The sequence below is a fragment of the Grus americana genome, chromosome 3 (genome assembly GCF_028858705.1).
Source record: "Grus americana isolate bGruAme1 chromosome 3, bGruAme1.mat, whole genome shotgun sequence".
NCBI classification, from domain to species: Eukaryota; Metazoa; Chordata; class Aves; order Gruiformes; family Gruidae; genus Grus; species Grus americana.
The window spans coordinates 57313179-57339735 of NC_072854.1; the positions used below are offsets into that span (position 1 = coordinate 57313179).

The 26557-nt window shown below is 39.4% G+C and overlaps 1 protein-coding gene across 1 annotated transcript in view; it reads left to right on the plus strand.

The window, feature by feature from the left end:
* CLVS2 (clavesin 2) overlaps positions 1-24624 on the plus strand; it is a 57239-nt gene extending 32615 nt beyond the window's left edge. The window contains exons 3-5 of the mRNA XM_054822436.1: positions 13142-13252; positions 15683-15903; positions 20383-24624. Coding sequence (XP_054678411.1) covers positions 13142-13252; positions 15683-15903; positions 20383-20470 — 420 coding nt within the window. The 3' untranslated portion in view covers positions 20471-24624. The remainder of the gene's footprint in view (positions 1-13141; positions 13253-15682; positions 15904-20382) is intronic.
* Positions 24625-26557: the final 1933 nt, after the last annotated feature.

Sequence of the window (26557 nt, forward strand, 5' to 3'; positions counted from 1 at the left end):
AGTGGTATCTGTTAGTATAGCTCCAAGGTGCTGCATTCATAGGCACAAAAACGGGGGAATTGTAGTTCTTTTAAAAATTTAGGCAGAAACATAACTTTTGACACTGCAGCCTGTCTAAGAAGAGTCGCAGATTTTCCATTAAGACTAAAAGAAATCGTCTCCCTTCTAGAGTTTTTTTTTCTCTGTAGACAAATGGGTCAAAACTGAAATGTTTCAGTTAGGGAAGGCTGCCAGTTTTGAGTGGAGCATTCAGACACCTCACGTCCCCATTTACCTCTAGGCTGTATCTGTTCCTGTGTCCAGGAGAGACTACTGTGCGTCGTAGGAAAAATATTTCAACCAAATAACATTGTCTTTGTGAGGAAATGGAACCTTAGAACACTCAAACTACATCTCCTAGGGCAGTAGTAATAGCTAGCAAGCATTTTGAGATAATTTTTTTCCCTTTTTTTTTTTCCACATCTACCTTCTTCCCCTCCATCCTGTATTTCAGTGAACTCAAATTCTAAGGTTGCCTTTGCGTTTTGTATACTGGCAGATTTAGCTGCTGCATTCTTACCACAAAACACTTAAATATTCATGCTGCTTTTAATTTTAGTTCTGAAAGGCTGTAGTGGGTATGATGATGCAGGAATTTGGGTTCAGAAAATGGAAGACTTTAATGCTTCGGCTATGTGTGAAGATTTATCAGTCGGGCTCCAAAATGAGCAAAGCTGACTGGAGTACTGCTTTAAATTATCTATTTCAGTAAATACACAGCCAGGATCTTTAAATGGCTAAGCATACAGCTGGTGTCTGATATCTAGAATGTGGCTTAAAATGTGGTTCATTCAGGATGAGAACAGGTATTATAGATCTATAGTACTACAATGTACACATACATACACATCAGCAGATTTCTTTGCCTGAATTGCCAAAAAGAAGAGTAACATTGCAACATATTAAAAATGATCTTTTGGTTATTCCAAGTGGGATTTATTACATTTAAAGGAATTTAAATGAATTATCTGTGCATTTCTTATTTCCCTACGTGCTGGCAGTAGGCAGTCTGTCTTTTCATTGCCGGCATTTGGCTGATTAATTGGCCCCTTGCTTGATCTGTTTTCCTTTTTTTTTTTTTTTTTTCTGTATAGCTTATTCTAGTGCTTTCCCTTTTTAATATGGTAACATCAAATTTGCTCAAGGTCTGTGAACTAATGTGGATTAAAAGTCAAGCAGCGGCAGCTCTACTACATAATTGATCTACCAGTAGGACACAAAGAACTGATTCTGGTTCCTAGATAGGAAATGCCTTCCTTTTTTTGTCCTACGCTGATAGTCTGAGCTCTTAAATCTATTTTAAATTAAAGTGAATAGGCTACTGGAAATGGACAAATTATCCATGGTAATAAATTATTTAAGAGATTAATTTGATGTTTGAGGCGTAATGATTTTTATACACAGACACAGACACACTCTATTTGACACATTCTTTTTAGATTTCGATGCCATTCTGTTCATTGGCAATTGAAAATACCTTATGTTTAGCAAATGTTGTACTCTTTGGGTCTGTATTTTTCTCTTGCTGTGGCCCCACACCTCTTAGTACCTAACAGAAGATTTTGCTTGCTCAAACTATTTTTTTGCAGAGGTGCAAGAGCTTTGTGACATGCTCTCCAGATACCCTCAACAACCGCATCCCCTTGCGAATGGACAGCTTGGAAAAGGGCATGTCTACTTACATTAGCATTGGCTCTGATTTTGCTGCAGCTTGTCATACGTCACTTTTCTTAGTTGCTGAGGAATGACTCTTGACTGTTCAGTTAAGCGGAGGTAGAAGCTTGCTTAAGGTTTAATGTTTAATGATCGTCTCACTGAAGTGAGTGTTCTGTATTTTCAGGCTCCTTTTGAGGTACGCATGGTGGTCACAGCAGGGGCATTTGCAGCTGCAGCATGAATGACAAGTGGATGATGGTTGCGCGGTTGTTTGACTGATAGCATGTATGTGCCGGATGGCATGGCTTGGTGCAGTGTGTGGTGCTAATGGATGGGAAGCAAGCGACAGCCAACAGGGTGTCTCTCCCTTCCATTAAGTCCGTTCAGGCATACCATATGTCATCGTCCCTGTACTGGGGATTTAATTCTCCTGTTAGCGTCAACCACCAACATTGGAGTGACAGTAATATAAGAAAGCAGAAAATATAAGCCATGCTGTAGAAGAGGGCTGCAAATCAGAAGGTGGCAAAGTCAGAGAAGTGGAAAGGAAGGAGAAGGAGGTAGGACCTTTTTGTGCACATTCTTAAGCCATCTATAAAAAACAGGTTATGCTGTTTTAGTATACTGCATTGAACTTCAGATGCTACAATTTTAACAGTTTTAACAGTAGAGCAATAAACATTTTACAAACTGTAGTTACAAACATTTGAAGATGTTACATTCTTAGTATTATTTAAAAGAAATATCTTTTGTTAAACAATGCTATATTTGGAAAAAAGACGTAGTTTCAGATGCAACCATCCTTTATTAGGTTGGTAGAGCTAAGAGCGTAGCAATAAACAGTCAATCTCAAAATGGAAATTGAACTTCTTTCCTAGAGGTTTTGCTAACGAGTGGAGTTAATCTGAGTGTTGCAGGCTTTCCCTGGGCTACGAGCTGCCTGCGTTGCCCTCTGTGACATTTCCGAAAAGCTGGGCTCGCAGGTGGGCATTGAGCCAGAACTGGGGCAGCCTCTCCTTCCCAGCCTTTGGAAATGGTGCCTGTTCAGTGTTGTGCAAACAGCTTGGCAACGGCTACGTTTTGTAAATCCTGGTTCAGGGAGTATGATGCATGAAGCTTCAGTGTTTTCAAGTAAGGTAAGCCTTTGTTTAGGTGGAATAAGTTGTGCACATTTTCAGCAGTCTCTTCTGATGAAAAGATGAGCGATCTCAAGCAAGCCAAGCAGCTTGAGTACATTACATAGGGTAAATATTAGCATCTACCTGCAAATCAGTTTTTTTATTTAGTTTGCGAAGTCTGTCATCACATTAGTTGCTTTGGCTGATGATGAACTTCAAAAATAGCACAGCTTTGGGAAGTGAAGTGTTTTTGGAAAATATCAGCTGAAAAGACCTCATGTAACCTTAGTTATTTTGTATTTTTCATCAGTGTCTGACTTATTCAGAACTGCACTCTTACATGGTTTCCTTATGTTCAAAAGGACTCTCCTGTGTTTTGATTTGCACCCACTGCCTCTGGTCCTGTGACTGGGCACCACTGAAAAGAGCCTGGCTCCAGCTTCTCATACCCTCCCTTCAGGTATTTATATATATACATTGATAAGATCCCCCATGATCTCCCTGATCCATGGAGGAGTGAGGTTTTCTCTCCTCCATGCTGGACGGTCCCAGCTGTCTCAGCCTCTGCTTATGTGAGAGATGCTCCAGTCCCTTAGTCATCTTCATGGCCCTTTGCTGAACTCACTCTAGTGTGTCTCTGTCCGCTTTGTACTGGGGAGCCCAGCACTGGACCTGGCGCTCCAGATGGTTTCAGAATTCAGTTCTTTTTCTCTGTGGGTATCCATGTAACGTGGACTGAGGCTACCGTTATTTTCTCTTGCTGAGAAGAGATTCGCATGGGTTCCACTTTTGTCTTAGCAAGAAGAGATCTGCATTTCTGATTTTGAGCTTCCAACTCCTTGGATATGAATTTTCAAGAGTTCCAAAAGTGTGATTTTAGGATAGACCCTACCATCACATTTCTTCATTACTGGCACATACTGATAGCACAATAAACATATTAGCTTTGTTCTAGATATGTTTGATAAAACAAATCATTATTTATTTGCCCAGTTGTTGTAAAGCTCTGTTTTTTATGGGCAGGGTTTCCTCCGTAGCAGCTAACACAGAGAGCCATGCTTATATGGCTTTAAAAAGACAGGGGATTGATGTCTGAAGTTAGAATTCAACAACAGTGATTTACGACCCTCTGTAGTAATAACCATAATGACAGTTCTCCCTCAAACAATATTGAAAATCCTTGGGCTCCCAGGAGCATTTTACATGTGTGTACCACCAGCAGTTGTTCAGGAGTGCAGAAGAAAAGAGAAGCTGAGGTGGAGTTACCTCGTAGGAAACCGTATGGTTCAAGCACCTTTGTAAAGATAAAGTGTAGCTGAGCAGTTCAGGCTGAAGTTTTCTCGAAGCTGAAAGGCTGAAATAAATCTCCATTCCGTACTATGACAAAGACATTTGAACACTTTTTCGAACTGGAAATAGTTTTGTACTACCGGGAACTGACCTCTTGAAAATTTGTATGCTGCATAGTTCATGATACCTCTACTTTTAATAAAATATAATACTTATTAATGAATCTCAAGTCAGTTATTCAATTTCTCCACTAATTTAAAGCTTAATTATGCTTCATTCTAGATCTCAGTGTCTGTCCTCAGCTGATTTTTCTTAAATCACTATTCCTCCAATTTTATAGTTCCATTCAGTTCTCAGGACTCTCATTTGCATAGAGTGACAGATTAAAATTGGATGGCTAAAATGATTACTGCTCTTAGTGCCTACTGCAGTGATGGAGATTGATTCCTCATAGTATGAGGAAACATTTGGCTCATGAAATAGCTCTTGAATCACTATAGTTTTCAGTCTATTGTATTATTGTAAATTGAAACTGATAAAATGGTAATCCAATTTTAATGCACCCTGTCTGAAACCGAGAGTTGCATTTTTGGAGGAGCTTTACATAATAAAATTGTAAAATTAGAAGTTCTGCAATTCCAGGGAAAAAAGAGAGTATTCTGGCTGGAGAATTGGTATCTTTTAACTCAGTAACTTATTGGCACTGCAAAACTATACAATGGTATTTGGAAACTAGCACAACAAGGAAACTTGCATTTTTGCCTCTGTGCAGTATCTCTGTTCACCCTATCCAACTGCAGACCTGTGCACCCCGTTGCCTATATAGGTATACTGATGTACAATTAAAGACAGTCAGTTTGATGTAGCTTCTTGCAAATTTTGGCTGAAGCCAATCCAGAATTAAAAATCCATAGGTTGGCTCTGGTTCTTCTGGGAAATTATCAGTTGGGATGATATGCAGAAATTATATGGAAGGCTTAAGATTTGGTATTTACTTGCCCTATTTTAGTTTAGGTCTGCAAAATCAGTCCTGATACGTGACTGTAAAATATGGGTCCTCCATGCAAGAATAATTTACATTTCTCTTTCCCTGCCTGTCTGTGCCAGTTTTGAAGAGGGGCTAGAAAAGGAACATGATAAATATGTTTTTCTCTTGTGCATCATAGGAATTTTGCTACATTCATCCCTGAATTATTTTTAATTTAATCACTCCTGTTTTCCTCTGCTCTTCACTTTTATCTTATTTCTGTGGTTTCTGCCTTGTCATTGTTTCTTTCAGTCCCTGTTTAACATTATCCTAAGGTTTCCCTTCCTTCCTTCTGCTGTGAGGGAAATGTGAACTAGCACAAGAGATCTCATTTTGGTTGAATAAAACAGAACAAAGTAGTGTAGCTCCCCTAAGGCAATTCTGGGTAAGGTGCTATTTAGTCTACTCACATTTGGAAGTGGTCGTGGGGGGAGGTGGGGAGGGGCACTCTGGTAACTACTGATCCTCTTCTTTGAAATGGCCTCAGGGCTGTGGGAGGCTTTCTGCATGATGAAAAGCATCATGACAGTAATCTGTGGTCAGTGGTCTCGGCAGAGACCAAGAGCTGTTTGGGCATCAGGATGACCTCACTGACTAAAAGAGGGTGACTTCAGGACGAGGGTGGTACAAGCTGAGATGCTGGTGTGGCATTTCATCTCCTCCTATACAATCCCCGGCCAAAGACTTCTGCCTTCAGGAATTTGAGTATGGCATTTTAATGAATAGTAATTTCCCACATTATTTTTATTCCATCAGCATTATGAAAGTATTGTTACTATATTTATGCACAACAGTTTGCAGTATAGTGTTTTTTCCATTTGTCTGTAATCTTAATCTAATAAGACATTCACAAGCTGCCTGGAAAATGGATTTTTTTTTTCCCCCCTATGGGAATTTCCCCAGAAGAAATCATCACCTGATAATTGTCTATTGTAAAGAATGATTTTCATCACAGGAAAAGAAAACACTATAGAAGAACCTAATTCTACCATCTTTCTTACTGTTTTTCTGGCTTTGCCAATTTGGAAAACAGCATCATGCTGTGAAAAAGTTTTGGGTTCCCCCCCCCTCCTTTTTAATATGTCACATTCCAAATGAAGCATTACTTAGAATTAAAAAAGAGACAGTGTTGGTAGTGGAAGACAGAATTGTCCTTGGAATACAGCATTTTTCATTTCCTCTTTAAAATTAAAGCCTTCATTTTTCCAGCTTCAAACTAAACGAATGAGCCAAGGGAAAGAAATACCCCAAACCCCAAGTCCCTGTCAAAACAAGCAAAAATTGCTAAAAGAATTTCACACAATTTCTAATTAAAACTTTAGAAAAAAATTATGCCAAAACCTCTTGAAGTTAATTTGCAAAAATAAAGTAATTTCAAATGAACATGAGAGATTTCATACAAAATATTTCCTTTATCAAGCCCATCTAATTAAAAAAATGAGAGAGATCTGAGCCCTTTATCCAACTAGTGGAAGCATAAAATCTATGTAGATTTTTTTATTTTATTATATTTATATATAAACATGCAGACACATGTGGTCAGATGGCTTTTAAATCCCTATCCACCTAATTAATTTAACCAATATATAATTTTTATGAGTAGCATATTGAAATGAAAGATAGAAGATTACTTGAAATTAAAACAGATACTTCAATAAAAAGAGCAATATTCTCACTGGATGGATACCATCTCTCCCTCTTCTCATTTCATTCAATTTAACATATTTCTATATGAGCTGTAAGATAAAATGACTAATAGAAATGAAAAGGAGGATTGCCAAAAGTCAAATTGCTTCACTGGAAGCTTCTTAGCAAAATGACAACATCCAGTTCTAGATAATTAGATCTTATTTTGTAGGAATGTCACTGAATGATGTTAATTTGCCTTTAGGTAGTGCTCTTTTGGTTGAACACAGTAACAAAAATTTATTTGGGCACTTTTTGTTTGTATTAGAAATGATTCAGCATTGTTTAATAAAAATGAAGAAATTCTTTACTGTGAGGGTGGTGAGGCACTGGAACAGGTTGCCCAGAGAAGCTGTGGCTGCCCCCTCCCTGGAAGTGTTCAAGGCCAGGTTGGATGGGGCTTTGGGCAACGTGGTCTAGTGGAGGGTGTCCCTGCCCATGGCAGGGGGGTTGGAACTAGATGGTCTTTGAGGTCCCTTCCAACCCAAACCATTCTGTGATTCTATGATTCTATGAAAAGCTCAAGCTAGGAGAGAAAAATGTCATAGTCTTACAGAAGGAAATCATTAACACAGCTATTCCAGGGATCAAGCAAAATTTCACCACCATTGAAACGTGAAAATGTTTTTGCATCGGAACCTTAAAGAGCTTTAACACAGAGGTGAAGTCTCCTGTTGTTACAGACAACCTGAAGCTTAGCTTCGTCATAATTTGGTAATCTTTGTCTCAAAAATGAGTTAGGTGGCTTATTCCTCCCCAAAGTTGTTGGATGTTTGATGATTCAAAACTGTCTACCACTTTCCAGTCTAGCTGTGTTCATGGCGAGCTTTTTCTTATTTGTTTGGGTGTCAGCGTTGCCCTTTGTTTTGAAAGGGTCTTTCCTTACCTGTTGTTTATTCTCCCTAGTGTGTTTGTAGATAACATCTGCCTTCCAGTATTTTTTTTCATAAACGAAACAATCCAAATTCTTTTAGCCTCCACAGATTCACTTTTCAGTCTCTGTCAGCCAACCATACCACTGGATAGGGTCCCAGTCTAAGATCATGCCTTGTCTTGACACACAAATTACTTTGTTTTGAGACATTGCAATTACCCTTGTCATGGATGGATGCTTGCAGGAAGTTTGGTATTAGGAACGCCTTTTTCTTCCATACATTCAGTGAAAGCTACAGTTTGGGAGCAAGACTTGGGTTTTCTTTCCTGATGTGGATGGCAGAGGCTTTTGGTTCCTCTGGTAATTGAACTCTAGAAGTACTAAGGAAGTGAAATATTCCCTCTAATCAGAGCCTTTTCTTTCTGTGATTTTCCATAGTTTCCTCTTTAACATGCTAAAAATTAAGTTTAGTCATGCTGCATCTTGCATCAGACAGAATGTTTCAGTGTCTTTCTAGTGGAGCCTTCCATTACAAAGATACTATTTTGGTTCTTCATAATGATTTCTTTTTTTTTTTTTTTTCCCCTGAAGTGACTTTTGGAATAGCTGGAGGAGACCTGAATTTATTATCTTTAGGAATAACTCTTAAGTGACATTTAAGATACTAATAATTTAACATGCTATCTTTGAACTTGTAATTTTTGTTATGAAGACACAGTTTTCACGGTTTTGACTCTGTAGCCTCTTGTTGCCTGGAGATGCTACAGCCTGAATTCACCACAGCACTCAAGCGCAGCCTTAAGTAACGCGTGTGAGTGTGTTCATGATATTTGTGCAGACAGTCCTTTGAGGGATGCCACTAGACGGTCCACAGAACCGGTTTCACTGCCCATGAGAACAGCAAACCCTCAAACATGAGCCCAGAGCATACGTGCCCAAGCACTCTCACAGCGTTAGTATGTGGCAAGGTGTGTCCAGACGGGCGATTTGCAGGTGATGTGCAGCACGGTTGTGAGGCCCTGATGTGGCTGGGCCGACAATGCATCTGGGGGCACACAGCCCTCCCTGCAGTTTCTAAGACGGCATTTCTAAGAGCTGTGCAAACAGATTTGACTCCAGTACTGATTTCTGCTGAGGGGGGCTAGTTCTTTAAAAGTAGACTTCAGAAGTTTAAATGTAGACACGATACCCAAGGAGTGAAGAATGCTGTGGGCTTTAAGAAGTACTTTAGTTTTTCACATTTGGTAACAATGAAAAGGGTGGGTTATTATTATCTCTATATAAGAGGTCTGACAGCACTAAGAAAACTCACACTGATTTCCAGTAGGAATTTGGCACTTTTCTCTCTTAGGTGCTGTTGAAAATGTCATATACTGGTTTTGCTGTTATTAGAGGTGCTGTAAGAGTTTCTGCTGGCCACAGTGGAGAGCAGGACCCTGAGAGCTGGCTCAGGTGATAACTGAGCCTGGCACAGGGTGGGATGTGGTGCCCAGCAAGTTGAAACCTGGCTTTTTAGCATCTGCTAAAAAGTGCGGTAGCAGGCAACACCAGCTGGGTCCTTGGAGAGGAAGCTTGTGGAGACAGGTCATATAAATTATGTGTGTCAGAGAGGTAAAACTGCTGTGCTGTGAGTGAGCAGAACCACGTAATCAGAGATGGAAACCTGGTGAATCGATTTGCTTGGGTTCATTCTCCAACGCTGACTTATAGATGTTAGAGGAGAGGTCACTTAACTGCCAGGCACTGGTAGTCATCCTGTCCTGCAAACAGTAGTGTAGGGGTCTGCCTCTTCCTTGGCAGCCCACTATTAATTGCCACTTGTGAGCCTTATATCACAAGGACTGTGGTCCCTAATAGTAACTACCTGTTTGCCTGTGTCTGTGGTGTGGACATGTTCCAAACTGTGTTCATCACAGGCACGCTTAGGTTGTGTTCTGCTGCATAAAGAGAGGTTATTGTGAATGATAAAAAAATACACGCACTGTGTATATATAATTAGTTCTTTTTAGTGGTTTGGTAATACTCCATCAGATTTATTACTTTTCCAGTCAAATGCACAGCTCACCTCATGGCTGATCTCCACTTCTTACTGTTTTCTGGCGTGGGATTCCTCTTACTTAGAATTCATGTGATTCATGGGTTATAGGCTTTTCTGTTGAAGTGCAATATGTCTACAGAGGCAGTTGTGACTGCCACCACGCTTGTGACTTAATCTACTTAAAAACCCACAAGAATCAATGACTTGGAAGAAATTCCTACCTGCTGTTTGTGTAGGATGGCCATCTGTCTGGCAAATCCCTATGCGGAAGACAGATACGTCTGAGAAGAACCAGACAACCTTCTGACACCTGTTTCTCCAGCAGCTGTAGTTGCTTATTCCACTTTTTTATTTTCTAACCAGGTGCTGTTGAGATTGGGTTTTGGATCTGCATTTGGCAGCTTTTGAATTCTAGTCCCAGCACTGTGTACAATGCAGGATCATTCTGACCAAATCACCCTTTCTCTTTCCAGGCCCAAATTTTGAGGGTTCCTAATTACACCTTAGGAAGTGCTCCTGCATTTGGGCACCTCAGTTCATTCACAGAAATTGTTAAGTACCCAACTTCTTTAGTCAGTTCTGGAAAACGCCTCTAGACTTGTTGAAAAATACCGAGACAAACTGGCTTTTAATATCAAGTGGTGTCTCCTATTTGAGGATCATTCCACATATATTCATGACCTTCCATGTAAATGGATTCCAAGATGCAGAAAAAGATAGTGGAAGTGTCAAAGTGGTACTTTCTAAAGATACTCCTTTTATCTGCTGGAAATTTAGTATCTTTATAAATAACCAAGTATTGACAAGTCATCCATTCTGAGCCTACGGCAGAATACAAATACCTTTGGCGCTCTGCTCTGAATCTGTGTGTGTGCATGGCTGTTTGTCTGTTGAGATCTTCTCATTCACAAATTATCCTCAGTTTCTGTGGGAGACATTTTTTGAGCAATAAAGAGCAAACATTTCATAACTTGGTGTGTGTAAGTTTTGGAGCATTTGTATTATTTTAAAAGCTTATAAAATATAAAAGCATGCAAGAAGGCATGCAGCCAGGAATGGCTGGTTTGCTTTGCTGTCTTCTGTGGTGCCTACATTAGAAAAAGTGTTTGACCCTTGCGAGGCTTGACACAGTTACCATTCCAGAGTTAACTCTGAAGATATCTTCAAAGACATCTAGATGAAACTAGCAAAAGATGTCTTCTGCAGCTCCAGTGTATGCTCTTCTGTGCATGGTACACAGCATGCTGCACAGGTCTTTGCTGGAGCGGCAGCCCATGATAAACCAAATAAACACAACCTTCTGTAGATGAATGTTTTTTCCTGCAACTAAAGGTTAAGATGTCATCCAATGATTTATCCTTCGTAATGGATTCATTGGATTGCCGTGATAGGGACATAATTTACTACCTTCTGTACATCAGAGGTTGTGTTCTCAAAATGGTGTTTGGGGATTTACGATATTGAACAGGGTGAATTACATGTCAAATTATCAACCATCCTGTCTGACATTTAGTCAGCGCTGACAGGAACTGGGCATTTAGCAAGATGAGGCTTCTGTAGCACAGTCTTTCAATAAGATTGTTTTGTTTCAAGCCTGTTGTTAATCAAATGTTTCTGGAGAAAATCTGTAAAATAGACTGTTAATTGCATTGACTGTTGTGCTGTGGCCAGCCAGATGTTAGTGGTGTGTGTTGTAGCTGTCATCCTCCCTGAAGATTATTGTTAATGCATTGCCTCCTTGATGGGAAATATTTCGTCTGGTAATCTACAGACATGTTGCAATTTGGAGGCAGGTGGCACCCTGATGTAAAGACCCCCTGGGTTAGGAGTGCCCACCAGTATTTGAATTGTATTTTTGAGAGGAACAAGTGACTTCTTCTGGCTTCATTATTCTCACAGCTCTGTATCCATTCACAGAGCTGAGGAGGATACTTGTCACATGCACTTTTTCAAAGTATATTCCTACCTGGAAACATTTCATTAAAGATTTCCTTCCTATAGTTCCTGCCTTCCTTATTTGACAGTTGGTTGATAGATAGATAGATGATTTTTTTTCTTGGCCATTGTTTTACTGTATGCTGTATGACCTCAAATCAATATGCTTCAAATGGTGCCTTATGGATTATACCTAGACTGTGGACGCTTCTATATGGACTGCTGTCTTGTCTCCAGAAAGGACAAAATATGTCCATTTGCAGAGTGCCCCGTCTAATAATTTGATTGCTTTCCTTTGAGCCTCTGATCCCTCTGACACACACCTGAAGTTGCCTTTACTGCATCCACACAGGAGGAGGATGTGTAGCATGTACTTGTTTGTATTGTCAAGCCAGAGATTGGAATTGCTGCTGCTGTGAGGAATCTGGTTTTGATCTAAATGACTACCACGGCTCACTAGAGTGGACCACCTGTTGAATAAGGTTCAAATGAAAGCCGTTCATTTAATAAGTCTGTATACCTAAACAGTGAGAAGGTTCTGACATGACATAACCCATGAAACCAAAAGGGGACATGCGTCAGTTTACATGCCTGTTTACACCTCTTGCTTCCTTGCTCAGTACTGCAACTCTAGGCAACATAGAGACGACAGCAGCTTATTGCATTGTCTGAGCGAATGATCAACCAGGCAAAGACAAAACAAGGACACCTGATGAATTTGGTGATAGTATTCTAGGACAGCGTGGCTGCCCTCTTCAAACTGCCAAATCCTCTGGCGTATTCTCTCGACTTAGAAATTGAAAATGCAGATCAGAATCTTTCCTAGTGAGTTGTCTGCTCCTGGTGTTTTTCAGTAAGAAAAAAGAAAAGTAATTGCTTCAATACAGATATGCTATCCTTACATTTAAGCTCCCAGAAGGCCTCTGACTATGTGACAAGAATTACTGTCGTGGATATTGCATAACAGTTTATGCATAATGTTTAATGCATTCTCAGTTTTATGAAATATGAATAATATTGGAGACATTTCGAATAGCAGTTTAGATTTACACTTTCTTTTTGAGGCGGAAACAAGAGGGACATTTCTAGTGCTCTTCAATGACACTGGAACAGTTGAGATGGTTACTATTAAAAATGAATTAAATCTATAGACATGGAAAAAAGAAAAATATATTGCATAGATGGATTATGGGCAAATCATAAATATTAAAAGCATTTCTGGAGGTTAGAAATGCCATGCCTTTATTTGAATACCATAGCTGTCTCAGCATGCTGCTTCATCGTTCTGTCCAGGGCGTGTTGCTGCTTGGTGTGGAAGGTTGGAACTCAACTGAGAGGACACAGTTTTAAAGAACATTTCTTCTTGTTTAAGGTTTATTATTAAATTGAAAGCATTCAGCATAAAAATAATGATTTGATGCATGTGCAACTTCTGTTGAGTCAACTCATATTGTATGTATTTGTTTTGTCACATACAGGACAGTTTTCCAGCTCGGTTTGGAGGAATACATTTTGTCAATCAGCCGTGGTATATCCATGCCCTCTACACGGTTATACGGCCCTTTTTAAAGGAGAAGACACGAAAAAGGGTATTCTTCTGTTAATTGTACATTACCTGGCAGTTGTAGTCAGCAGATGTGTCATACTCTAATAAAATAGATATACACAGTATATCAGCTTGCTATTTGTGGAAAGTATTTAAATACATCTGCATTGTAAAGAGTATCTTTAACTGGTTTAGAAACTTATACAGCGTTATCCTTTAAGGACACAGTCAAGCAGTGCATTTAAGTGTATTTTAATATGTAAGCATATGCTTTCTCCTATGTTATATAAAAATTTTGCCAATATTACAGTTTCTATTAAGATTCTATTCAATTCAATTATATTCAATTTCTGTTAAAATTATTTGTGTCTTGCTTTTAAGAACAAAAGTATTGAGTACAAGGTCCTTTGCTAGTGTGATTTCCTTGACATTAGCATGAACTACAGTATGCAGCTGGTATATAGTAGTTTGCAAATACTGATTTCAATGAAAGCCAATGAAAGGAAATTTGTGTGCGTGCATCTGTGCATAAGTACGAGCAGTCTCTGAGATGTTGCTGAATTTGTAGCATTTGCATCCGTGCAATTAAATTAGAGCTTGGTGGTGATAGCACATAGAATGATATTATTTCTGTAACAGGAAATTTGTCATCCAGGAAAACACAATCAGCATCATGTACAAAGCCACTACAAAGAATGTGATGATCTTTTTTTTTTTTTTCAGTGGGATCAGGTCTCTAGGCAACTCTGTATTTTCTCTCCTCAAACACAGTCTACAAGGCCACAATGATCCTTGCTGTTTAGCTGATTTTTACTGACAGATTGTGCTTGAGAGGTCTGCGGTATTCACAGATTTTGAACTATAGATCACAAAGCCTTTATGTAATATCTGTTATAAATATGCAAATGAAAACCCATTTTGCAGGATTCGGTTGCACTCCATTGACTGCAGCTTCAACAAAGAGTATTATAGTGCCAGATATGTTTGAGGCCTTTTTAAGTCAAGTGCTGTGTATGCATAACCAGGGAGTAAAGTATAGCTCATGGCTGTGTTACAGCATTAAAAATAAGTGACAAGGCAGTTGAACATGGATGCTTATCAGTTAGCATCTACATTTTTATTGAGACACCTGAATCAGTGGCATATATTTTCAGAAACGCTGACTTTTTACAACTGCTTTTGCCAATACTGAATACCTATAAGAAGCACTCAGGTCATTAAATATCAATGTAGAGTCCAAAACTTAGTGCCCTGCCAGAAAGTGCCTGTACAATTAAACAGTAGGAACGGCAGTACCCAACCCTTTTTATCTGCTTCTGTGCTAGTCACTTAAAAAGGACTGAGCACTGCCGTTCCTACTGTTTAATTGTACGGGCACTTTCTGGCAGGGCACTGACTGGTGCCAGCTGGTGCTTTCTTAGACGTTGCCCAGTAGCAATTTGGGAATGGCACAGACCAATGAGCAGTATGGATGAGGTGAGCTTGTTCTGGAGATGAAAGGAGTTTAACCATATGAATGTGAACTATGCCATGGCACTCGCTCCTAGTCCCAAAGAGTGAATCCTGGCCCATCTTACTTGCTTGTCTAGAAATAGCTGCTGTGAGCTATCTGTGTAGGCATTCCCAAGAGCAGGCATTTCCTCACAGTGGAAGGTCTGCAGGTCCCTAGGATCTGTGCGAGAAGGATGTCCAAATCCACAGGTGCTGTGCTTCTAGTGCTCATCACACATTCCAGATCTCTGAGGAGAAACAATAAGGTTAAACATAAACACAAGTATTCATATACATATATGTCATATTAATATACATATATATAAATGTAAAGCTTATATGAAAATCTGTCTACCAAAACATTGATGGAAAATTTCAAACAGTCCATCAACTAGTCCTTCATTGTTGTCACAGAAATTATTTTACTCTTATTACTTACTTCATATATTGTCAAGTATGGATGGTAGTTACTAGTACCACTGTATTAAGGAAGAAAATCTTTCCAGTAGAGTTTTCATTACACTGCACTATTTATCTTATTTATAGGACTCATGGCTGGATGATGAAAGTCAATATATATTCCTTAATGTATACGGTGAATATTAGTTTTACTTATTATGTTCTTAATCTATTCACTTATTTTAATTCACAGGATAAGGAAGAGCAAACAACAAGAGATAGGCAGTCTGTCTGTATAATCTTCAGTCCATCTAGTTACCAGACATCAGTTCTTACCCTCCTTAGGCCCCTTGTCCTGCAAACTTTTTAAGAAGTCATTTATGCTTTAATTACTTTGTAGGTTTATGAACATAGCATGACCATGCTTAAGGCAGAGACGATGTGTGCCTTGGTGGCCATCTCTGTTAGCCCAACGTGGCCAGAATATTGAAACTGTACAATATCTTCTAATAATGATGATGTAGTTTGGGCTTTGACAATTTTTGTGGTACTGCTTTGTTTTTACCTGCATGTGTACATACAGATATTCCTGCATGGTAATAACCTCAACAGCCTGCATCAGCTAATACACCCTGAGATCCTGCCTTCAGAGTTTGGAGGAATGTTGCCGCCCTATGACATGGGGACGTGGGCAAGAACACTGCTTGACCATGAATATGATGATGACAGTGAATGCAATGCGGACTCCTACAACGCTCCTGCAAAGGATATAGAAAAGGACCTCTCTCCCAAATCCATGAAAAGGTGGGTTAAATGAACTGTGGTCTTCTAGTATTGCCATAGGGTTAACATTTACCTTTTTTCTCTTTTATGAAGCTGCAGGTAGTTCCCTCAATTTATTATATGAGGACCATTTTTTTTCCCATGATCGCTGTTGTTTATAGACCATAATGTTGATTAGTACCTATGTGAGTTGCAAGCTCAGTGCAGCTAATTATTTCTGCGGTGCCATAGAGCTGGCGTATACAGTACTGTGTTTGGAATAAGCTGATATCCCACCCCAGCCTACAGTCTGTATTAGAGAGACAGTGCTAGCTGGAGTGAGCCTTGGTGCAGAGGGTAAATTGGGGCCAATTGTCCAGCTGGATGGTGATAACTCTTACCTTCCTTCATCTCATAACCCAGTGCCTGGTATCCACCAGCCTGTCGGTGCCAGGACATTTACAGCATCTGAACTGTCAGTCACAGTGACCGCATGTGACATGAGAAAATGTAATGATGAGAACCAGGACAAAAATCAGCACCAATCATTATACTCGAGTCTGGTAAACGTCCTGGCATTCTGATATTCTTCTCTTTGAGAAGATACAGTGTAATTGCTTGCTGCATTTTACCATTTAAAAGACAGTGAAGTATAGGGAGAGGTTAGTTACCTCTCCAGTAACGATGGAAGCAGTGAGGTAATTCACTTGGGAGGGGTAAACCTGGTCCAACCTTGCCAGGGCAGTAGAAGAGAAAGGGGAAAGGTTAGAGCAGGATGATGGAAAAGGTTGAGCAGGACAGCAAAAGTCAGAGCGCAGCTCATAAGGGCTAGGCCTAGCAATGAATCAGAGGAGAACAAAAAGGGCAGAAAACAATATATAAAGTAATTAAAATTAAGTCAGAATATGCTAAGCTGAGAATTCAGTTTCAGGAGATAGATAGCATTTGATGCAAAAAAGGAGAGAGACTCTTGAAGCAGATCAAACAGGATAAAATATTTTCAGACTCCTTAGCCAGGAAGATGATTTTGGTTGGAAAATGTTGCATGGATTGGGGAGGAGGACAGCGTGGTTTGAAAGGGAGATATTTTTGGGGAAATAGAGAGGAGACAACAGGAGATTGCCACAGGAATAAAAAAGAAAAAAAGCAGTGAAGTTTAAGGATTTCATGTTGAAAAAAACCTACAATGCATTGAAAGTGGGAAATAGCAAGAGAGTGGATGGGAATGAACTAGGATAAGGAGAAGTTAAAATAGGTCCTGAAGCCATATGACAAAGATGCAATTAACACAAGTAGTGGAGAAAATGGGACAGCAAAGAGCCAGGGGAAGGAGAAAAGTGAGCAACACATTTAGGTATGTTTTGCACATAATATAAGAATTATGAGACAATAGAGATGCTGTCTTGGAGAGAAGGGTAGGATTTAGGAGCTGAAATGCATATGTCTTACTGTTGCAAAATGAAGCCACGAGATTAAATAGCTTCATCCAAGGATGCAATGAAAAACCATGAGAAGGCCTATGACAAGACCCTCTGGAGCAGACTTTTCCAGACTATCATGAGCAAGTACATCATTATTAAATGGGAAAGCAGTGGATTGACCAGATTCTTTCTCGAAGGATGCTTTCTCATGCTTACCTACTTTCTTCTCATTTAACTTGTGCTTGAAAAATCCTTCATGCAGAATTAAACTTCAGTGTAAACTTCAAATTGACATTCTTTCAGTCTGGGTTAGCTGACACAGTAGGAGACACACCGCAGGAAATAAGCATGTTGAAAATTGTAGCTACATAATATTGAGCTGAAATGTCCTCCCCTTCTTCGCATCCTTTTTCAGTTAGCATGTAGCACCAGCTTTCATGCAGCACCTGCTGGAATCCTCCTTCCCTGCTGTTGGATATAAAAAGTACTAAGTGGACTTACTGTGCTAGTACCAAGTAGAAGGGAATGGTAGTAAGATGGACAGAAAGTCCCAGGACTTTGATGTATTAAGTGCACAGACTGTGTTAAAACAGAAATAGAAAAGTTAGGGTAAAAAAAATAAACTCTATTTCATTAAAAATTAGATTTAACTTGACTTTGGTACCTGATGGATTTTTTTCTCTCAGTTTAAAACCATATTCAGTGTGGTATGTTAGTCCAGAAGAAGGTTTTTAACATATAAAAACCCACGATAGTAGATCAACAAAAAGTGCTTAACTTCTTGGAACAAATTTCACAAGCGTCTAGCAGATCTGCAACAATTATCTTGTTTAATTTGGCATGCCATTTTAAAATTAGTTTATTGCTCTGAAAGAATATCCTTCCTAAACCAAAATTCTGCCTAGAATTCACTTCTTTGTTATTCATTTTTGCCCCTATGTGAACCAGTGGTGTTCCTCCAGATCTCCTTGAACTTTTGATGCGTCCATCCGTGGCTGTCAGGGCTGAGGCACCCAGCTGGAGCTGCAGGGATGTGCATCCTGTTTTCAGCTAACCCCCCAGGGCAGATGTCTGTGTTGATCAGCTTTGCAAAGTATCTGTGTGTGGCTTTGGTTCCTCACCTCTGCGATGGGGCTTTGCAGCACAGCCCTGTCCTACTGTGTGTCATGAGAATTTGTTCAGTAACGTCCGTAAAGTTATTTGAGAGATGTAGATAGAAGGTGCTATAGACTTACACAAATATTTTTCCTTTTGCATACCTTCATTCATGCATTGCTGCTGAAAGGAATGAAGCATGACAGTAAATGTTGATTTAAAACAGAATGAAAACGATTTCTCCTTCTTTAAGGCAATTAGGCTCCTGAGCTTACAAGCTATAGATCAGGGTTTGTGCAGTTTCATTTTCACATCTGCCTTGGTGCTGGCAGTTTGGGGGCCCTGGGAATTTGCAACCAAAACTGCCTCGCTGGGACTTTGAGACCAGGTTTGCAGGCTTTCCAGCTCCCCTTCAGTTCCCCAGGTGAGAACTGGAAACCTTGGCTGCTCAGACATTGGCAGCCTAGGAAAATGCTCAGTCTCCTATTAGTACTTACATTCAGTTGGGAATCTTTTGAAATTAGTATGCTTCCACAGCACTTTTTATCTTGATGAACTTGATTTTCCAGGAGTACAGCTTCCCGCCAGCAAATTTTCAACCAGCTTTGCACTGGCACGGTACCTTGTGAATATTTTAAAAAAGCATTTTTAATTCAGTGGTTTAGTTTTCTGCCTGAGGAACTGACCTGTGTTCTAGATGAGGGTTATTGTACAGTTTTAATTAAAATTTTTTCATTATGTTCATCACAAGAGAGATCGTCAGATTTTTAAAGCTAATTTTCTTGATTTTAGCATTCGTAAGAGAATGTGGTATTATTAGATAATATCCTTGTATTTAAAATTTTCTCCTAGGCTTTAACTCAGATGTTTTTTCTTGTGTTTTTGAAGGTTTTCTTTAGATTTTTTTGAGAAAGACCAAATTGTGTCCTGCCAGCAGCCTCATTCATTGATTTCAGTGGATGATGCCGGTTTATAAGAGTGGGGGATTGACTCTGTAGGAGAGGTCAGAATTTGTAAATGTTTTTCTCTGTGCTGTAGCCCTCCAAATGGGCAAATCTGTAGCAACGCTGCAGTCACAGTGTGCTTCCACTGACCAAAAATAGATACCTACATTGTAGATGTACATATGCTCAAATCTTTAGAGAAAGGAAGAGAAATAGGCATTTCTAGCATGAGATTCATCTTACTAAAGGGAACATCAAACAAGGGTTGCTTTTACTGTATCCCAGAAGTGTCTGCTTTTAGGCAAGCTGAGACATAGGTGATGTAAGACTGCATCTTAACACTTTGGACTTTGTTGTTAATGGAGAATTTTGATTTTACTGGAGGTTGGGGTTTCCTCTTTTTCCCTCACACGTGGCTGTTGCAGGGTCCCAGTACCAGTGTTACGCTTCTGTGCTGAATCAGAGAATCTGGAGAAATGTTACGATCATCATTGAATTTGCCCTCACCATCCTTCTCTGCTCCGTTTAGTTGAGCTGATAAGTGAGTTTGACAGATGTGTCCACTGCTCCAGAAATCCTGCTGGCCATGGCAGGATGCCCTAGGGTTGGCTTAGGAGCTCATGCTGTTGCATTTAAGTGCTATTCAGAAAAGGAGCAACTTGCGCTTCCAGCTAACACGTGCCACTAATTGCAGTGTGCCATTAGCCAGCTGGGTGGCCGAATTGTACCTCCTTTACCAGCCTGGTGCCATGTAACCTTCTGATAGAAAGGATCAGTGCTTGAGTCAGTACAAAAGACAGCTTAGTTTGCCCTCTGTTGTGTGCTGAGGATGCACCACTTTATTCCACCTTTTGCTCCTGTATCCACAAACCAGCCCTTTAAAGCTGTGTAATCACTCCGTGAGGGTATTTTCTGACCATTTGCAATGACCAGATGCTTGGGTAATGCTGTATCATTATTTTTAAGCCCTAGCAGAAATGAAAACAAACAAAAGAAAGCTGAGGTTTACCCTCATTTGTCTTGATCTAGAAATGTCAAATAAACATGTTATCCCTCTGCAGGTCTCAGTCGGTTGTGGATCCTGGGGTGCTGAAACGCATGGATAAGAATGAGGAAGAAAACATGCAGCCTTTGCTATCACTTGACTAACAGTTCCTGAGAATCGGACATGAACTGAGGTGGAAGGCACTGCCTCTCAGCAGCAAGCAAACCATTGGGAAAGAGGGTACCAGCTGGAATCCTATTTACTCATGTTAATGTAGCATAATGGCAGCAGGCAGCAGGTTTTACTATTCTGCCTGAATTCTGGATGCCCTGGGGTGAAAAAGAAGAGGAGGAAAAAGGAAAATAAAATGAAATAAAAAATAAAGAGGAATCAATAATTTATTCTGTAAGTGCCAACTTGTTTGTAAATACAATATAATCCTCCAATTTGACTTTGTAAGTTATGGTAAACAAATGCTATGGAAATGAGTGACTATTAAATATGTCAGTGAAGTGCACCGTAGAAAAGAGAAGAAAACATGTGCGCGCTCACACATGCACACACATACACACAGAGAAACACATACTGGACAAGGAAAAATATCAAAGCAAATTAAATGTTGTCCTTACCATAGGAAGCCATATTGCAGCTAGTGTATTGACTGCTGTTTTGTTTTCTCTCTGCGATGCTCATGTAGAGTGCAAAGATAAAGAGGGAATGTAAGAACTTGGAGATGCTGTAATCAGTCAAATATTTCCTAACTGTAGGAACTGATTTCCCAAATAATGTTGTGGCTTAGGATTGTGATTTAGCATAAACCATGTAGCATTGTGAAAACGATAACAGATGAGCTGGAACCAACTCTTTGACAGCTTTGTTGTTTGGCTGTATGGATCTGTGAGGTTTCTTCCTTAACTTTTCATTTACAGTTCGCAAGTAACCTGGCTTGTTACCCTAGTCTGGGTGTTGTCATGTGGGACACATTGGAGTTACTTCTCTTGCATTTTGGGTGCACGTCAAGAATTTTTCCAGAACTCTGTTCTCCCTTGGAATGAGAAAATAGTCCTCTAAATACAGTGTAACAACCGGTATTTGAAAATAGAGGCTGGCAGCAGCGATTAAAAGTTAATCACTGGATCCTGTGCAGTGGGAGACTGGATATATATATATATTTTTACCAATCTCTGACAAGCATACAAGGTGGCATTGTTAGACAGGTATATTTAATTGAAGGTTTATACAAGAAATCATACCTATTCGATGTACTTAGATATATTATAGATTGTATATTGAGACAATGTCATTATTAATATAGTAAAACTTTCCATAGAACAACAGCATCCCACTCCAAGCAAGGATTAATATGAATAAGTTGTAGTCAAACATCTCAGCCTATGTGTTTAGGACACTTTTGGTTTGGTTGTAGTGTAACTGTATATATTGAACATGTGCCATAATAGATAAATACATTTTACCTCAAAGGGGCAACAGGTTTCGCTAGGGATTGGGTCAATCAGCTGAAATGCAGGGGCTGTGTCTTTTTTGTTGTGTGCTGGCTGATATGTGTGCAGCATGTTGTATGCTGAGGCAACAATGTCATTTCTTATTAGGACTTAACTCTGCAATCAGAGAAGACACAGGGTGTCCACCAAGACATCTGAATAGTTAGAGGTATTGCAAGAGCATGTCCAGGCAAGGCAGGGATTAGTTAAGAATGCACTGACCACAGAGGAAGAGATAGCTCACAGCAACCCTGCCTCCCAAGCACCAAGTTTAAAGAATTTCTTCCATCACTCCAGTGGTCACTGAAGTTTCAAAGTCACCGGTTGCAGGTCACCTCTCTTCGCCCGGGATGATTGCAGCTGTAAGACTTAGTAGGCTGGGATGAGTTAAGAGAGAGTGGAGAGTGCAATCTTGGAAGCGTGTTGTGTCAGAGTTTAGCTGTAACTCCTGTGGTAGCAGCTTTGGCATTTCTCAGGGCTGAGACAAGCCTGTCTCTTCTAGCATCACTCTTGATTAGCCCAGGCAGCAGATAGATAAAGCTTTCCCACTTCGCAGTTCATTAGCAGCGCTGATAAATACTGTATGCCCCAGCATGCCATCGCATTGCAGAAACTTGTCTGAACAAGTCATCAACTTTCTGCTCTCCTAATTCTATTTTCATGATACATGTTATGAAATACAAAGAGAACAGATACGGTGCCTGAACATCTTTTCAGTCTGTCCTACAAGTTTTCAGTAGTAGAAACTGTTGTAATACTACTTCTATGGTTTGAGAGATTTGAAAGATTGATGAATTTTTATATACTATTTTATTCAGTCTTATTTTTCACGTACCTTGTAACATCATGCTGGATAGGTGAGATATGTCTCTAGGGTTTGTATAAAAGTGCCACATTTGAATGTATGTTATATATGCCCACACTTATGGTTAATGGAATAGTATATTACCATCAAACTGATTTTTAAATCCTTATTAGATAAAACTCAAACATCAGTAGAAATTTTCTCCTTGTAAGGGCTTCAGATTTAGTCAGTATTCCATATGTATGCAATCTGTGACACAGTGGTGATCAAAATCTTCATGGATGCTTCTGGATGCATGGGCCAAACCTTGGTGTAAACCAGCACAACGCTGATTTTAGAGTACACCAGCTGTCTGGTCAGAAAATGCAAATGCCTCTTACATCCCCACAGAGCATCTTTGTAGGAAAGTGTATCTGCTTAACTGTATGAAGCTTAAAATTTGTTTTGCAGCTTATGAATTTGTTTTGTTTGCAAATCCTTTATTTATGCACTGAGCTGTAATTTATGTGATGTTTTCTGATGCCTGATTTCAGCTTCAAGTTAGTGAGTATTAATATATTCTTTCCAGAAAGTGAAAGTAGGATATATTATAATTTTGTGTAACTGGGACCTCATCTTTCACCAAGAACAAAACTACTTTTTCAATAAGATCCTCACTGTTAAAGAATTGGGCTACAGGTCTTCTTGGCTGCAGCTTTTATTTCGCTCAAGCAAAGTCTGGCAGTGGTAACTGCAGTTGTGACATTGGTTGGATAAGAATGTGAAAATGAGTGAGAAAAATAATTATCCTTTACATGCTCTCAGTATTCTTTGAAGGCATTTCTCTTTTACACATCAGGGTACATAAAGGGTTTCCACCTTTCCCTTGCTTCTTGTAGAAAATCTTTATAGGTAGGTCAATTTTTAATAGATTAAATTTGGACTGAAAACTTTTTCCAATCTTTATTATCATAGGAATTGATGTCTAATTTTTATAGCAGAATTGAAGTGCTAAAAATAGAATTCAAATATTTGGGAGGAATTCCTCTTAATTTCTTACCTTTGTTGTATATTGGGTAGAATAAACCTTGTTGTAATTATGCATGCCAATATGCATATAAATAAAAAATAATCCTGCAATATGAGGAACTTAGTGGAAAAACTGGATACACCTGTCCAAGCAACTAGGTGAAAAAAGGGGAGGAAAAAAAATGTAAAAAAATGATAGTTTCAGGCCTTTGGCAAGATCTAAAAATGTCGTTTTACATGATGTCTCTTCCATGAAATGAACGTTTAAAAATCTATTGAAAAGTTATGGAAACTTCCATGCCCAAAGCCTTCCTCCTGTAATCAGAGATGTCAACAGTCGCTTGGCTTTCTAAAGAGAGGTAATCAGTCCCACTAAGCTCCGACAAATACACAGGCTCCCAATAGTTATTAGTTGTAAAATAGCTTTAAGATGTCTTTACAGAAATGTAGATTTACTGTATAGCATATTTAAAAATACGTTTTGCACTCTACAAACATGCTATGCCTAGTCACAAAAGATTTGTAGAGACGTACATAAACTAAACACGGAATGAAAGAAAATAGAAGAGATCTCAAGAGGTCATTGTTATGTGAAGGAGTTTTGCTTTAATGTCTCTCTTAAGGAATTGGTTTAGCTCAGTACATTGCATGGAATGCTCTTTGTATTATTTAATCACACTCACAGCAAAGCCTAAGCACATTACCTGACAAAATTGTAACCTGACAGTATTTTGTTCATGTCTTTTATTATTTACCTGTTCTGTCTGGAAATTAAAAAGTTTGCCAAGCATCGCAAGAACTACCATTTAGAATTACCTGGGAAACACTTTGCAATAAGCCTTGGTCATGTTCCTGTTATTACATTGTTTCTGTTATTATCAGTGTATGTATTCGTCAAGATTTTTGGAAATCTCATGTTTGGAAGAGCATGGAAGAGAGAAAAATTCAAAATCAGGCTTCAGGATTTTGTTTAGAATATTAAAATGGGATTTGAGGAGAGGCACTTGGTTTGGTTTTGATAATCTTTATTTGCCTATGAGGAATATCCTGCTGAGCTATTGACAGCATTGGTTACCAGGACGAATTTGGAAGATAAATATCAATGTGAAAGGCTGGCACAAAGGTCTCAAAGGATTGTACTGAAAAATCACTTAATCACATGGCTAGCTGTATCATGTCCTTCTAAAGAAAAGCATTTTGCAAATATTTGTGATGCTGAGAATAGTACTTTTGTCCACAAAGTTCAAAGCATACTATGAAATCAAGAAAATAATAGTTATCCCATTTCTCAGGTAGCAAACGAGAAACACAGCCAGTTAGAGACATTAAAATCTCAATGGAAGACATTCACGTTGTGTTTATATATGGCAAAGATGACACTTTGATCACTCAGTGTGATTTGAACTGCAGGAGAGAAAATATGTCCCTATTTTGTGGGAGAAGAATGTCTGGTTGTTCATTTAGTCATGCCTAGGTTCTTTAGAAACCTACATAAATGTTTTACCATGAGACCTTTACACACCAGGGGCGATCTGCTTTCCTGTGGAGTTAAATCTGAATGTACATTTTACCATTTCTGCTGAGGAAATGGTAAAAAGGGAGTATGTCCCCCAAATGAAATGCCTTTCTTCCCTGTATAATTGATGGAAAGAGGCAGTATACTCTGAAGATCCCCAAAAGGAAATCCTGGCTGCCCAGTAAAGAATTCTGAACTTGGTTAGGACGGATATCCTTTTGAGGTCCTTGAAAGATACTTGTTTCCCATTAACTGTACGAGGAACATTGACATTTTATTTAGATGCATGCTTAAGTGACCACAAATGAAAGTGCAAGCTGGATAGATAGGACCCCACAACCTGTAATGCCTCGTAACCTTGAATGATCCTGTCTCAAGGGTCTGTATTTAGCACCTTGACTTGGACATACCCTTCAGTCTGTATTTCAGCTTTCAGTTGTGTGGGAAGTTTTTCCTATCAGCTTTTGGGATCTTTATTTGTTCCCTTCATAAGGGTCTGTTGCCACAAAATGGCATTGACCCCTGTTGGATTGCACAATTTGCAAAGTGATTTTGTTGTTAAAAAATAGCAACTTGTGGTATGCTGGGCAGCGGTGAAGTTGAAACATAGGTCACAAGCTCCCACTACTTTGTCACTCATTCTCTCCAGTGTTTTGTGTGTGTAAACTGCTTTGATAACAGACAGGTCAGACTCACAGCCGAGTTTAAAAAGAGAGACAAAAGAGAGGTTTCCACAGCGAGCTCAAAATCTGAGTTGACGGTATCGCTGCAGAATCCAAATGGAGGGGAAGCACTGCACAAAGGCAAAATAGAGAGACCTCCAAGGGAAGATGCTGACGCTTCCTTATGGCGCACATTTTTGTTAAAACATGGCCAAAGTATTTTGTCTAGGGGGACCGTAGTCAGCCAGCTCTGTTGTTTCTGAATCAGTCACTTACAGCAAGTCCTCTCTAAAAAAGGTGTGACAAAGCTTCCTTTTGCTGTTAGCAGAGAATTCACTTCCAGAGAATTGGCATATCTGTCAATTTGCAGCAGCCAAATGGCGGGGGTTAATTAGGATTTGTATTTGATATGGAAATGCTGCTGTGCTTCCCTAAAGAGGCTGTCGCATCATCAGCAACACACAGCAGTGCCTAAAGGCAGGCATCTCAAATCAGATCCCTTGGTTAATAAAAATTTAAGGGGAGAAAAAAGTAAGGGAAAATATAATAGAAGATGGTAAAACACAATACTTAAAAACCAGAAGCAAGCCTGCAGTGGAAGGCCATATGAATGGCAAATATGATGTGTGTGAACTTGGATAAACATTCCAAGAAGTGAATCAGTAGCCTATCTTGTGTCCCTCATCTACTTTAAGAGCAGAGTTTCCGTTTTTCACATGGTCTGCCTTGTATGGCCATGGTAGAGTTTCCTAAATCTT